The sequence below is a fragment of the Artemia franciscana genome, chromosome 11, assembly GCF_032884065.1.
Source record: "Artemia franciscana chromosome 11, ASM3288406v1, whole genome shotgun sequence".
Classification (NCBI taxonomy): Eukaryota; Metazoa; Arthropoda; class Branchiopoda; order Anostraca; family Artemiidae; genus Artemia; species Artemia franciscana.
In genome coordinates this window covers 11555663-11570071 of record NC_088873.1, presented here as the reverse complement: position 1 = coordinate 11570071, position 14409 = coordinate 11555663, and the positions used below count along the sequence as shown (strand labels likewise).

Below are 14409 nucleotides of genomic sequence, written 5' to 3'. Positions count from 1 at the left end.
GTCTTTCTTTTTTTTTAACTATCTGATTAGAAACCTAGATATAAAGATTATACCCCTGGAAAATAAAACGCCCCCAGGGGCATAATTTGCTATGGAACAGGGGTGCAACTGCTGCTCCCAGATTTCGGTTTGCCCCCCCCCCAGAAGCGAGTTTAACCGCCTCCCCCGTATGAAATTTAGTGTCATCAAAAATATTGTCAAAACTAACATAAGTCTGCATAATTTAAGCATCAACAGAAACGGATCAGTTCTCTTTAGTATATATTTACCTTTATGATCCTATAAAATATCTTTATAGTACTATATAGCACTTTCATGGTACCAAATGACTCAGATTTCAGTTTTTTACTGTCATTTTCACTCGATTCGGTAAAATTGGCTCAAGCTTTGCCCCCCCCAGGATTTTGACGAAATCATGCCACTGCCCCCCCCCATAAAGAAATAAGTTGTCAAAACTATGCATAGTATCGTTTTTCCTATCATATTAAGAGGGCTACGTAAAATTCATTTAACTTTCTTTCTCCTATCCAACAGTCCTTAGAAAGCAATCGGACTGTGAAGCCGAAAATATTTTATGTTGTATAATCTAAATTTTAGAGGAGAAGGTGGGTGATGAAAATGTTTTTTAATGCTATTATTTGTTTGAAAAACAAGCGCTTTATTTGATGGACCCATTATTTATTTGAAAAAACAAATGCTTTATTTGATGGACCCATTATTTATTTGAAAAAACAAATGCTTTATTTGATAGACTCATTATTTATTTAAAAAAACGAATGATTTATTTGATGGTCCCATTGTTTATTTGAAAACCAAATGCTTTTTAGGCTTCCGGCAAACAGAAAACATATTTTGATATCAAAAGTTCCATCTTCAACTATTTCTTTGATCAAAGAAGAAGTCCCCTTGCCTTGCAAAAAACGGGATATAAAGCATTGTGAATATCTGGAGAATCAAATAAGATTGGGGATAAGAAATTTGGCCAATCAATAGAAACTGCTTTATTTCTGAAAGAAATTACTAAGAGGCTCGGGTATAGAACTAATCATTACAAAACTGTCACATAATGTTTTCTGAATTATATAGCCAAACTTTGGATACAGGTATATAAAAAAGTCGAAGGGTCCCTCAATTTCTGCCATCTGGAGAACATCTGGAATTGACAATTGGGCGGCCATGCGTGGTATATTTCCACCACGCTGGACCTCTTCGGACCACGCATAGAAAACTTTGTGTCATGTATGATATGCGTTTGTCACTCGCGGGGTGTGCCGAAAGTTGTTCATGATTTTAAGTGGGTGAATCCTCGACACTGGTAATCCAACACGATTCAAAGAAAGTTATAACTTTATCGGAATGGGCAAAGAGAAAAGCTTAGAATGCAGTGGGTTGGAGGAAGAGCATACGTAGTTGTGTTAATCTCATTTTGCATTGTTTAGTGACAGATTGCTAGTAGTATCAGACTTATGAATACATTTTATTTAGATTTTCAAATTAATATGGAAGAGAATACCAAACGTCCCCAGTTCGATGAGAATGGTTTAATTTTGCCAAGACGGGCGATGCTTCCAAATTTTGATACTCGACGGGATCTACACAGAGAACTTATGTTCAATTGCAAAACGTGAGCTTTTGTTATTTTCATTTTTTCTATTTTTAGAAATACGGAAGTAACAAATTTTGGCATTTTTTTAAATGACAAAACACAAAATCGAAAAGAAAAGAAGAACGAGGACAATTAACAGCCATTGAAAAAATTGAAAATTATGCAAATATTTCGGTCAACACCTCCGCTTAACCGTCCTCGGTGCAGAATAAACTGATAAAAAAACAAAACAAAAAAAAACCTTAAAACAAAACACAAAACTAAAATATGATGACCCTTTCTCAGTAACGGTGAAAGGGTAACTCTTTTCTTTTCAATTTTGTGTTTTGTCATGATTAGCCAGTGTGGTCTCAGAATTTGTTTTTTTTTATGTTTGAAATTAGCAGCGCTATGAGACAAAATAGGTCATCAGGCCGTTCGGAGGCTCAATTCGTCTACCGTTCTCTAATAGTTTCATTGACTAGGTAGACAGATATGATTGGTAGTTTGAATTCGATGTGAATCATGTTAAATGAAAAAATAGATAAAAAGCAAGTCTTGAAGCCCATGCTCGCTTTTCTAAAAATTAAAGACATTGAAAAATACCTTACTAAAACTTGATTGTACAGTATCTATGTTCCATTTCATTGTGATTTACATCGATCTGAAGCAAAAAATGTAAGCTAACTTTATATTATATTACTTTACATTAAAAAAAAAACGACTTTATATTTACTTTACTTTATATTAAAAAAAACGAATAATCTTTAAAATTTTCCTGCGGTTTTTGCTTGGAAGTAATAGAAATTCATCGCAAAGGAACATTCATTGAAAAACATAAATTAGGTCAAGTACACATATATAGTTCAAGTACCTTTCACGGTTAAAAGTTTGAGCATGTAGGTGATTCGAAGAACGAACTGGTTACTTGACAAAGAGTGTGCTTGGACCCTTGCTGTAGATGACAATGGTTGACTGGAGCACAGTCATCACAATTTTGCTTCTTCTTCAGTAAAGCAATCGTCAGGTGGTCAAGCAAAAGTTTTAGAGAAATTTAAATGGGCTATTTTTTAAATATCTTAAGACCACCTCTGCCAAAAATTCTAAAATCCTTAAACGAAACTTAAATAGATTCTACTCAGTGACAGGAGACACGAAATGTCAACTAGAATTCAAGGGTTAAACGATTTAGTAACTATGACTATAGATGATAAAACGCTTGAAGTTGACTGTTGTCATTTGAAATCTCAGGTCCACATTCCAAGAGTAGCAAAACCAAATCAGTGTTTGGACAGCCATGTGCATAAGAGTACAGGAAAATGGGCTCCTTTCCCCCTAAGTCCTACTTTTTCGTCTCATAAGAAGAATTCAAAGGTTTGTGTCCTGTGCTAAATACTGTCCTATAATGTTGTTAGTTCGGTGTTGACCAGCCTGTCTCAACTACGAAGTGCAGTCTTCCAAAATAATTTCTCGTTTTTTGCCTGTCATCTTAAAAAATAGGGTAGAATCTGAAGTTGTTGAGTAGACCAGAATAAGCAAGTGTATTGATATTGGCACGACTTTCGCAATATTTGTCAAACTTTTCTTGGAAGTGCCTTTGTGTCTTTTAAACCTACCCTCCACCCCCCAAGTACAGACACAATGTTATAACGCTCCAGTTTCCGAAAATCTTCTGCATTTTGTAAAAAAAAAATATAGCCATAAATGTAAGGGAAAGATTGATGTAGGCCTTGAAAAAACTTCCCTGGGATCCTATTAAAATTTCAATATCCATGAGAAATCGGTCTTTTGGAGAAGGGAAAGGTTTTACTGCTGTCCCTATTTGGTACTCTTTATCCCTGAATCCACCATATAGCCTACACGTAAATAAAAAAAAAGTATGACTATATGACATTTGCGTTTAACGTACTGTCATTGCAATTTACTCATAGCTCTTTCAAAAGGATAAGTGTTGCCAGAGTTTCAAAATGAGCAGAAAAGGACACTTTAGTGTCCTTTCTGAAAACCAGCGGATTTTCTTGACTCAAAATCAAGTTTTCCAGCTCTGGTGCTAGCTGTTTAATTTCGTTTTATAGCAACCTAGTCACGTGCTTCTTCAAATTTAAAATTTTGGGCAAGGTTGCCATTTTACAGAAAGCAAAGGAAAGAAGGCAAAAAGAAGATTGCCATTTTACGGAAAGCAGAAAGCAATAGGAAAAAGGCGAACCAGAAATGTGTAAGAACAGTTTTGTGCAAGAAAAGAGCATAAAATCGAGACGAGCAAGGTTTTGATTTGAAATAAAAAAATACAAAGTTCCCAAATTTTCGAAAAATAGCCTTTTTAGATCCTAGAGTGTTCTGATGTCAGCAAAGGTGAAAACACTATAAGTGTCCCTTTGTCAATCTTGGACGGAATTATCACCAAGCTCGTTGATTGGTTTGCTTTTTTTTATAGAGGAAAAAGCCTTCTCTCAGAAAAGTCAGAACTTTCCAGGGCCTTGGAAAAGCATAAAGTAAATCAAACAAGAAAAATGGTTGAAGAAGAAAAAATCTCGTCTAGATCTGAAATTGAAAGGGCATTGGAGGAAAGAGCAAAGAAATTGGAAGAGGTAAGTTCAAGGGGATTCACCATTCTTTCACCCAGTGCCAGCCCAAAGGACCCTCCCCCCATCTTCTGGAAAATGTAGATCTAAAAGTGGGTATTGCTGTGTTCTGAATTATCCAATTTTTCTTCGAAGGGGTGCGATGGGGTCAAAATAGGAAAAAGTGCATTTCTATCTGTTTTTTTTTAATTATATTTAATTTAAAAAAATAATCAGTTAAATTATTTTTATATATCTTAGCGTATTCAGAACGTATTCAATTCTTTGAACGAAATTGCAAGTCATTTAAAAAATAATATATAGGTGTTAAAGTTTTTTTCTTGTTCTTAATTCATTCAGTTTAAAGACCGAGCTAGAATTCAGATGATTTCAGAAATCTTGCTTTCAATAAGCCTTTTTTAAAATTACCTCAATAACTTTTACTAGGAGCATGCGCTATTTTGAAAACTGCTCCAAGAAGGTTCCCAGTCGCTGACTATAGATTGGACATACGTACAAATGCTAAGTTAATTCTTGGAAGTTAGAAAAGAACGGCTCTAAATGGCAAAGAAATGTTTTGGTGCCTCAAGGTTGAAGGCTACCCCTCAAAACTATATGCACTGGTCCAAGTACCATAGTGAAACTAACATATATATCGCGAATAGGTGCATTGGACACATACGGATGACTTTTTTTCTGGAGAGTGGAGAGGGGCTACTGTTAAAAAGTGATCTTAGTTTCCTATTAAACTATAAAAATAGTTCAACATATAATCATCGTTGTGAAATTTATCGTTATGTTTTAGCAGGAGCTTCGCATGACAACTCTCTTCTTATTCTTTTGCATAGAGTACGCGCACATTATGTTAAAAAAGTATTCGTTTGAGACGATTTTATATTAATTTTATGTTTTATCTAAATTCAGCTTTGTCATGACAGTTGCTGACATGAAAACATAAATTAGGTCAAGTGCATATAAATAGTTCAAGTACTTTTCACGGTTAATGACAGTTTGTCATGACAGTTGATATAGCAGTTGCTATGCCAAAAACTGTATCGAGTTTAATTCCAAAGATTTCAGCAATATAATTGTCCTAAAATTTATAAGAGATAAGCTCTTGATATTAGCAATGAAATCAAATTTAGAAAACAAAAACGCAATTAAAGGGAAACAATATATTCTTCCAAAAGAGACTCTTGTACCCTTGGGTTGACAACCAATGGAGTGTTTAACCTGATAACGTTCTGAAACTGAAAATTGTTCAAACTCAGTAAGGTCATGAAAAACTGAAGTTTGAAAACAGTATATGTACTTGCCCTACAAGGAATTGTACCAGGATAAAGTTATCTCTGACTTACGTGTTCATTTCACCAATCTTATAATCCATAAGCCATTATTTTTGATACATAATGATTTTTAAAATAAAAATATAATTATAAAACTATACAGATTTCATACAGCGTAAAGCTATTGAATTCGGCTATCATTTTGAGATTTTTACTTAAAAGCAAAAGTTTAATGTAAAATTAACAAAAATCCCAGAAATTTAACAATTTCCACAGTCTAATATGGTTATTTGACCTCTATTTAACAAGAAGTTTTAGATGAGCGGTTGCATAACCAGATTTTACCACAAAGTTGGTAGTCCAATATTAAAGAGGGTAGGCTCAAGAGGGTCTCATTTCTTTAAATTTAACAAACTGCACATTGCTTGAAAGCCCTCTGCCCACAAAAAATAATTCTAGCATAAAGTTCCGGACTGAAATAGCTGAATATTCTCTCATCTTACTCACATCTTCAACCTCCTCTCAAACCTTCCTCATTACACCAAATATTAAAAAAAGGAGGCAGAGAGGTTTCAGGTACAAATCTCCATCCTAAGCTCTATCCTCGGACTGAATGAACCAAATAAACCCTATTTTCCCTCATACCTCCAGCCTCCTCTCAAAGTCCTTTTAAGCAGGGGGGAGGTGGGACCAAAAGGGACTCATTTCTTCGAATTTAACCTTACCGCACATTGCTGGAAAGCCCTGCCCCCTAAAAATATTTCTAACATAAAGTTCCGGACAGAAATAACTGAATATTTTCTCATTTTCCTCATATCTTCGACCTCCTCTCAAACCCTCCTCATTACACCAAAAATAAAAAGTTGGCAGAGAGATTCCAGGCACAAATCTCCATCCTAAGGTCTATTCTCGCACTCGAACTGAATGTACCAAATAAACCCTCTTTTCCCTCATACCTCTAGCCTGCTCTCAAAGTCTTGTCGTTAAACCAAGAGTAATGAAGACAAGCAAAAAGACCCCTGGCACTAAGATCTGTTGCAAGTGAAACAAGTTTACCATTCATAGAAAAACCAGGGCTGTCCAAACCATCATACCTCCCAATTAGATGGTTTCAGTTTAAGAATATTTTTGGAACCTGGAATAATATACTTATAATGACTATAGAAAGCTGTTTAAATTTTTGTTTTTTATATAGTTACATATCACCCTTAGGTGAATGATTGCTCTCTGGGCTACTTTCAGTATTATTTCCAAGAAAATAACTAACCTTTTTGAATGAAACTTTTAAGAATCAGCTCAAATATTAATCTTGAAATTAACTTAAAGCCTTGTTCTCCTAAATCAAGTACTTTCCACTTAAATATTAACGGAAATTTGTCCTTAAAGTGGTTGTCCACACAATGTGGCTGTTATCAAAGCCACATAAGCAAAAAAAGCCTTTTTTTTTCGAGATGTACAAACAGAAAAATTTCGGATGTTTCGAAAACGGTGACTAATGGATAGGTAGTTTATGTACATTTTTAATTACTGCCAGGATTTGCAATATTTACTGATACTTTTCTTTAAAACGTACGGATGTGAGTGAAATGACGAATGATGTTGGGCCCAAATAGGTTGCTGAGCATTTATTCAATTTGGAACAGAAATAAATTCTTCTAGAACTTTGTTACCAGCTAGGATCATGCTACATCTGCCAGCTTAGCTGTAGCTCCTGGCATTGGTACGAACGGAAAACCATTTATAGATGGCGAGCTTTTGAAGAAAAAAGTGTTAAGAAATCATTTTTAGCGTTAATGACGTATCCGATGGGGGGGATTATGGGGCTTACAACATAATGCAACTGTAACTTCACAACAGATATTGTTATCATACCACAAAGAAACGAATTTTACTAGTAAAAAGTGGAAGAATTTGAAAATTTTCATTCTCTTTACTGTTTTGTTTGTCTCATAAAAGAAAGGCGGAGTTTTTTGTCTCTTCTAAAATTACAATTCCTTGTCTATCGGGATTTGTTTCTCAGCATTAGATAATCCGATTTTAAGGCAGGACGGGCTCTCAAGGAATCTCCCTATACCTCCCATGTTAAACATTTGGAGTTTGCCTGACACTTGATTTGCTACACTTGATTTTCTACTGGAGTTTGCCTGAATTTGGAATTGCTACACTTGACACTGTTGTTGCAGGGTATAAAAAAATAGAGAAAAAAAATATTCTATTCAACAATCAGAAACTTATTTGTATTATTTATGCTTGCTGGCTGCAGTCCCTTCAAATACTTTACATATTTGTGTCCCGAAGTCAAACATTCCCCTCAAAAGACTAAATGCAGCTGTAATCGGAGCGCGTGACAATGCATAAATTAGACCAAGGGATTAACCACTCGGATTGTTCTCGAGCGATTCAGTGAAGTATTAGTTAGTTGTAACCGGTTTAAATAGAGTCTAAAGAATAAGTAGCGTGCAGACACCAAACTGCCGGCTAATAAATATATATATAAAAAAATTATATTGTATCAATAATTACAAGAAGAATTGCTAAGGATAACCTGCGTCTAATCGTAATTTTGAGTGAGATACCCCTTAAGTTCAACCTTCTCATGTTTGTGTTAGTTGAAGCGATGAAGAACACTGATAAATTTGTCTTTGACCAAGTTGCCGCCTCTGAAATAGAATTGACTATGGAGTAAAAACCTTGGACTTCCGCTCGGCCTTAAGGCACGACGGGCTCTCAAGGAATCTTACTATACCTCCCATGTTAAACATTCGGAGTTTGCCTGATATTCCTGAATTAGTGATTTCGGTGGTTTTTATTTTAACAGATATAAAAAAAAAATCTGGTGAATATTTTGATCTAATCAAATCTTAAACCTTACAAGGGTTTCAGCTTTAAGATTCGGGTTTGCATTCTAGATTGCTATACTTGACACTGTTGTTGTGGGGTATAAAAAAATAGAGCAAAAAATATTCTATTCAACAATCAGAAACTTATTTCTGTAATATATACCTGCTGGCTGATGTCCCTTCAAATACTTTACATATTTGTGTTCCGAAGTCAAAAATTCCCTCAAAAGACTAGATGCAGCTGTAATCGGAACGCGTGAGAATGCATAAATTAGACCAAGGGACTAATCACTCGGATTGTTCTTGAGCGATTCAGTGAAGTATTAGTTAGTTGCAACCGGTTTAAACAGAGTCTGGAGAATAAGTAGCGTGCAGACACCAAACTACCGGTTAATATATCTATATATATATAAAAATAAGTTGTCTTTGTGTCTGTGTGTCGAGTGAAGTCATGTTTTGGTGTCGACTGACGTCATGTTTGTCGACTGACGAAATTACAGACCGGGACATCGGGACACAAATGACGACCGGGACATCTATATATATAAAAATAAGTTGTCTGTGTGTTATGTCTGTAGAGTGACTTCATGTTTTTCTGTCGACTGACGTCATGTTTGTCGACTGACGAAATTACAGACCGGGATATCGGGACACATATGACGACCGGGACACCGGGACATAGGGAATATAAATGACGACCGGGACACTCAAAGAGAAAGCTACCGGGACACAAGGAATGTTCGATTAGCAATCACCATCAACAAAGCACCGGGACACAAATGACGACCGGGACAAAGGGAATATAAATGACGACCGGGACACTCAAAGAGAAATTACAGACCGGGACACCGGAACACAAATGACGACCGGGATAAAAATGACGACCGGGATACCGGGACACAGGGAATATAAATGACGACCGCGACACTCAAAGAAGAATTACAGACTGGGACAGGTTGAGTCTTCGGAAAATGCATGAGAAACATGCGAAAATTTAAGATTTTTCTTATTTCTAAGCAAGCTTAGACCAGTATTTAAGAAAAGGTATAAGTAATATCATAATTGGTTGATGGGTGCATCTGAAATTAATTAATCTAATAATGTGAGTTATTGTCCTTTTGAGGCAAATTATAAGCGTAAGCTTGTCACAAAATCAGCATATTTTACATAAACCTGAATTTACGACAAGTTATTTTAATCCACGCATAATGCACGGTTTGAATATCTCAAAGGTTATTTTTCTTAAAGAACTAAAAGCTTTCTCTTAAAAGTAGGCATATGGTGTATGTGGTACCTCAATAGTCATGCTAATTGCTACATTGATGCTCTAATTGTTTCGTTCTTAGTTTTCATGTGCTAATTAACTGAGATATATTCAAGCGATCTAAAATAAACACAAATATTTTATCCCACATTAGTTTTTCCAGTATTTTTATTACGACTATTTAATTTAAGTGAGATATCAAGGGATATTTGGTCAGAGACTATAATTCCCAAAAATTTAGAAGGGGATCAAGGATTTTTTCACTAAAAAAAAACAACTTGTTTTTCAAAGTCGAGGGTGGGAGATTGCAATTCTATGGTTTTTTCGATTTTTGTAGTGAAAATACCAAAAAAGTCGTAATTTTTAAAATCTACGGTGAGTCCCCTCCCAAAAAAATTGGCCCTCCTGTATATAGTACTAGCTTACAATAGCCACTGATAAATTAGCAATAGATTGGTTTGCTCCTATGTCTGCTGTTAGAAATTTGTCTTTGATAATAACTGGCTCTAATACATTTGGACTACCTCTAGAAACTCATTCCTGAAGACTTTATATGTTTATCAGGTTGTAATTAGCCAGAAAAACCCGCCTGGCTTTCCTCCATCACTCCAACTAATCAAATGGTTTAAAAAAAAGATGTTTTTTTTACGCTAGGTTTCAAACTATTAGTCAGGAGTCCAATCTTTGCTTGGATTATAAATGCAATGGCACACACATTTAAAGGGAAAAACACGAAGCAAGAGTCATCTGAACATGGTAAAATGAAATGAAAATATTTAAAACAGGTAAAACTTCTAATAAGAATGTGAACTTATAATGATTAGACCAAAAAAAAAAAACTCTTTTGTACCAATAAGTCCGAATGTTATCGCTTTGAATATGAAATTCTTAATTTACGGAAAAAAGAGAAAAAATATGTTTGTGTAAAGGCATTTTTTTTTTCTCTCTCTCTTTTCCCCAGTTGATAAAGGCTTCCAGAAGTTAAGTCCTGAATAACTGGACTTTTATTAAAACTTATGCAATTTTTTTTCCTTACAAGAAACATAAGTACAAAAATATTTGCGTCAATAATTGTCCTTATAGCACTATATACCGACAAAAACAAAAAAAAAATCTTTTTATATTCTGGAAATTCAGATGGCTTTATATTCCAGCAGGACTAAAGAAAATCTTCAAAAAATGTATTACTAACATTTTTTTTTGTTTCATTCAGATATTATCAGAAAAAAGATTAAGTTTAACATCCGTTGTATTGCGAACGTTTGTCACGTTTTTGACAAAGATGAATAGTGACATAGTAGATGGATAAATAACAATTTATTTTTGCACGTCCTAGACTTTCAAAAACAACTTTTTTGGTATTTTCCTTGATAAATACCTTTTTTAGTTTTTTCATCAGAAAAGTAGAAAAAATGGACAAAATATCCCTCCCAAAATTCCAAAATTATCTTTCCAAGATGGCAGAAAATTACAATTTATAGAAACTTCGAGATTTTTTTTTTAAATTTAGAGGTTTTTGGAAACTATTTCTCAAGTAAAATGAGTTTCTAGCATCCTTATATATTCTATCTATTTCCTTGCATTTTTACGTCATTTTTTTACATTTTCTTAAAAGGAAAAAAATCACTATCATTAGCCTTAGTCTACATTAGAATTAACCTACTCAAATTGGCAGGATTTAAATACTCAATTATTTAATTAACTTAAAAAAATTAATCAATGCTCGATGGATAAAAATTCTCTCGAATTGTTTTGTTTGTATACTTATTTCTAGAGAATGGCCTTTTGTTTGTATAAAGTAGATAAATCGAAATGAATTAATTATGTCTGCAGGATTAAATAACATTTCAAATTTTTTACCATCTAATCATCCATTTAAAAAAAAAACATTCGATGTTTAATTCATGAAGTTGATCAGCTTGTCCTTTGAACAGAACTGTAGTCACTTGTAGATAAAAAACTGAAACAGCAATATATCTTCTTTCGAATTGTTGTTGATCTTTCAAATAAAGCTAAAATTGTCAGAATTACTTTTCATTGTTTCTGTTTATTTTATAAGAAACACAGCTACCGTATGAAATATTTCATGTTTGTTCTGATTCCTTCATAATATTTGAAAGTATCTGCTCTGTAACTCTTTTTCTTGTTTTCTAAGGTCACTAAAAATATTAATCAATAAAACAAAAAGTAAATTTAATGTTTTGATAATTGCTAAGAAGATACATAATACAGTGTATGGCAATAAAGGTATCGTAGCATATCTCGATGTACACTGTATGAAAAAAAACTTGGGTATTTGGGTATTTAATGGCTCATTCGATTGGAAACCGGAAGCTCTAGTACCCTTTTTAACAGTCAAAAGTGATCAGAAGGCACAGACTACCCCCAGCTCTTTTTTCCTTAAATGTATCTAAGCAAAATTTTGAGATAGCCATTTTGTTCAAATTAGCCTAAAGGACAAATAACTATAATTCAGTGGTCCGCAACAGCCCCTCAAGCTCCTCCGGGAAGGGCTGTAAGTTTTGCAAGTTGACCATTGTTAACATATAAGGTTATTTATTGGAAAAGAGTGTATGATTGATCCTGGGTCTCTAAAAAGCCTTAGGAAATTAAGGTTGAAGAGAATCAAAACACACTAAGTGTTTGCTGATTGTGAAAACGAATATCAGTAACATCTAAGGAACGGCGGAGAGCAGTAAGTTGAAACTTTTGAGGTATTTTAAGGAGGTGTTGAAGAGAGACTATAGGGCAACCAGTGCTCCCCTTCTAGTCCTGTTAAGTGCTATATCTGCTCAAAACTTTTGAAATTGTCATTTTGTTCGAACTATTCAAAACGTCTAATACCTATACCTCTACGGATGCCATGATCCCACGACCCTGGGGCAGGGATTGTAAATCATGCAATTTGCCAATTGTTGACATGCAGGATTTATCATTAAGTATAGGGGAAGTGCTTAGGATGTATCAAAAAAGTGTAAGGGTATTAAGGTGAAACTTTGGAAAATGTTGGGTGTATATTATTCTAAATTAAGAGGCATTGTGCATGCAATTTATTAAAAAGGAGAATCTGCAATATCTTAGGAACAGCCAAGAGTACTAAGTCGAAACTTTCAGGACACGCTGAGGAAGATGTTAAAAAGTGGTTAGAGGGCTACAAATTCCCTCCCTTGCCCTTTTTAGTTGCCCGCCCTCCAAAAACATTCGATCAAAATTTTGAAATAGACATCTTGTTCAAAATAATATAAAGATCAAATAAATACGCGGAGGGGGTGACATACCCCCCACAGTTTTTTAGAGGGGTATCGAACACAATAAAACGCACTGTGTGCGTGCTGAGGGGCACATCAGCAATATCTAAGGAACAGCTGAGGGTATTAAGTTGAAAATTTCAGGGGGTGTTAAAGAGCTATTGGAGGGCAACCACTCCTCTTCCCTTTTTAGATGCTCTCTTCCCTCATCACTGATTGAAGACAATCAAAAGGTCTAGTAACCGTGCCTTCGAGGATGCAATGCACCCCACAGCCACCAGAAAAAGGATTGTAAATTATGAAATTTGCCCTTTTTTATGCAGGATTTATCATTAGGAAAAGAAGGAATATTTGATTCTGGGCGTTTTCGGAATGGCTAAGGGTATTAGGGTGAAACTTTTGGGAACGTTGAGGGGTATGATAAAGTAAATCAAAAGATGCTAAGTGTGTCCAGTTTATCAGAAAGGTGGATCTGCAATCTCTCAAGAACGGCTGAGGGTATTAAATTTGAACTTTCAGTGCATGTTGAGGAGGATGTTAAAAAGTAGTCGGAGGGCAGCCATTACCCCTCCCATTCCCTATTTAGCTGTCTGCCCTCCAAATATACCTTATTAAAATCTTGGAACTGCCATCTTGTTCAAAAAAGACAAAAAGTCAAATAACTATGCCTCCGGGGATGATATAACCAAAAGTCCCTGGATCTAAGTTTTGTAAGTTATTTGATTTGCCCATTGTTTATATTCAAGGTTGGCTATAGGGAAAAGGGGACATGTTTGATCCTGATTCTCGAGGACGGCTAAGGGTACTAAAGCAAAACTTTTATTAAATGTTGAGGGGGAATGTGAAACAAAATTAAAACATAGTGAAGGCAGGAGGGTTGTCAAAATAGCACAGCAGCCGCATCTAAGGAACGGCTAAGGAAGTTGAAACTTCAAAGGCGTGTTGCGAGGGATGCTAAAAAGCAACATAGGGAAACCAGCCCCCCCTCTCTTGCCCTTTCAGATGCCCCCCTTAACACTGATAGAAATATAAGAAAAAATATTTTATTCAATAGTCGCAAGGTCTAATAGCTATGCCTCTTGGGATGTCATGCCCCCACAGACATCGTATCTGCATCTAAGTTACCAAAAATGCTATTCTGCGGCATCTTAGGAACGGTTAAGGGTATTAATTTGGAACTTTCTAGGCTATTGCCACTACTTCTGCTACTATTGCAGCTGCAAAAGCGACTGTGACTGTGACTACTTCTGACTGCGACAACTTGCAACTGTGACTGCGACTGCTTACAACTGCTACTACATCTACTTGTGACTACTTTCAGGGAGTGGTGAGGGGGATGTTGATCGCAGAAAATATTTCATATTGATGTTTTGAAATTTGGATGTTGAATGAACAAATAAATCTTAAAACAGGTACAACCTAAATCGAATATTCTAGTCAAACTTAAAACAAGCAAAACAGGACTTTGGCCACTTCCCCCTTTCCTCTCCCCTAACCCTCAAAGCCTAAGGCCTGTTGCGCCATTTGTGTTTTGTTGAAAACGATTTATATGACGAATATTTTCTTTTATATTAACATTGAAAAATAGAAATAAAATTTCCATTGGCAGTTTACTGAAAACTATG

At 35.2% G+C, this 14409-nt stretch overlaps 1 protein-coding gene across 6 annotated transcripts in view; it reads left to right on the top strand.

Annotated features, from left to right (window-relative positions):
• The window catches only part of LOC136032806 (uncharacterized), a 60524-nt gene that overhangs the window by 44053 nt on the left and 2062 nt on the right, over positions 1–14409 (top strand). For all 6 annotated transcript variants that reach the window (XM_065713202.1, XM_065713201.1, XM_065713197.1 and 3 more), the window contains exons 2-3: positions 1486–1624; positions 4020–4173. In XM_065713202.1, the coding sequence (XP_065569274.1) occupies positions 1500–1624; positions 4020–4173 (279 nt within the window). In that variant the 5' untranslated portion in view covers positions 1486–1499. The remainder of the gene's footprint in view (positions 1–1485; positions 1625–4019; positions 4174–14409) is intronic.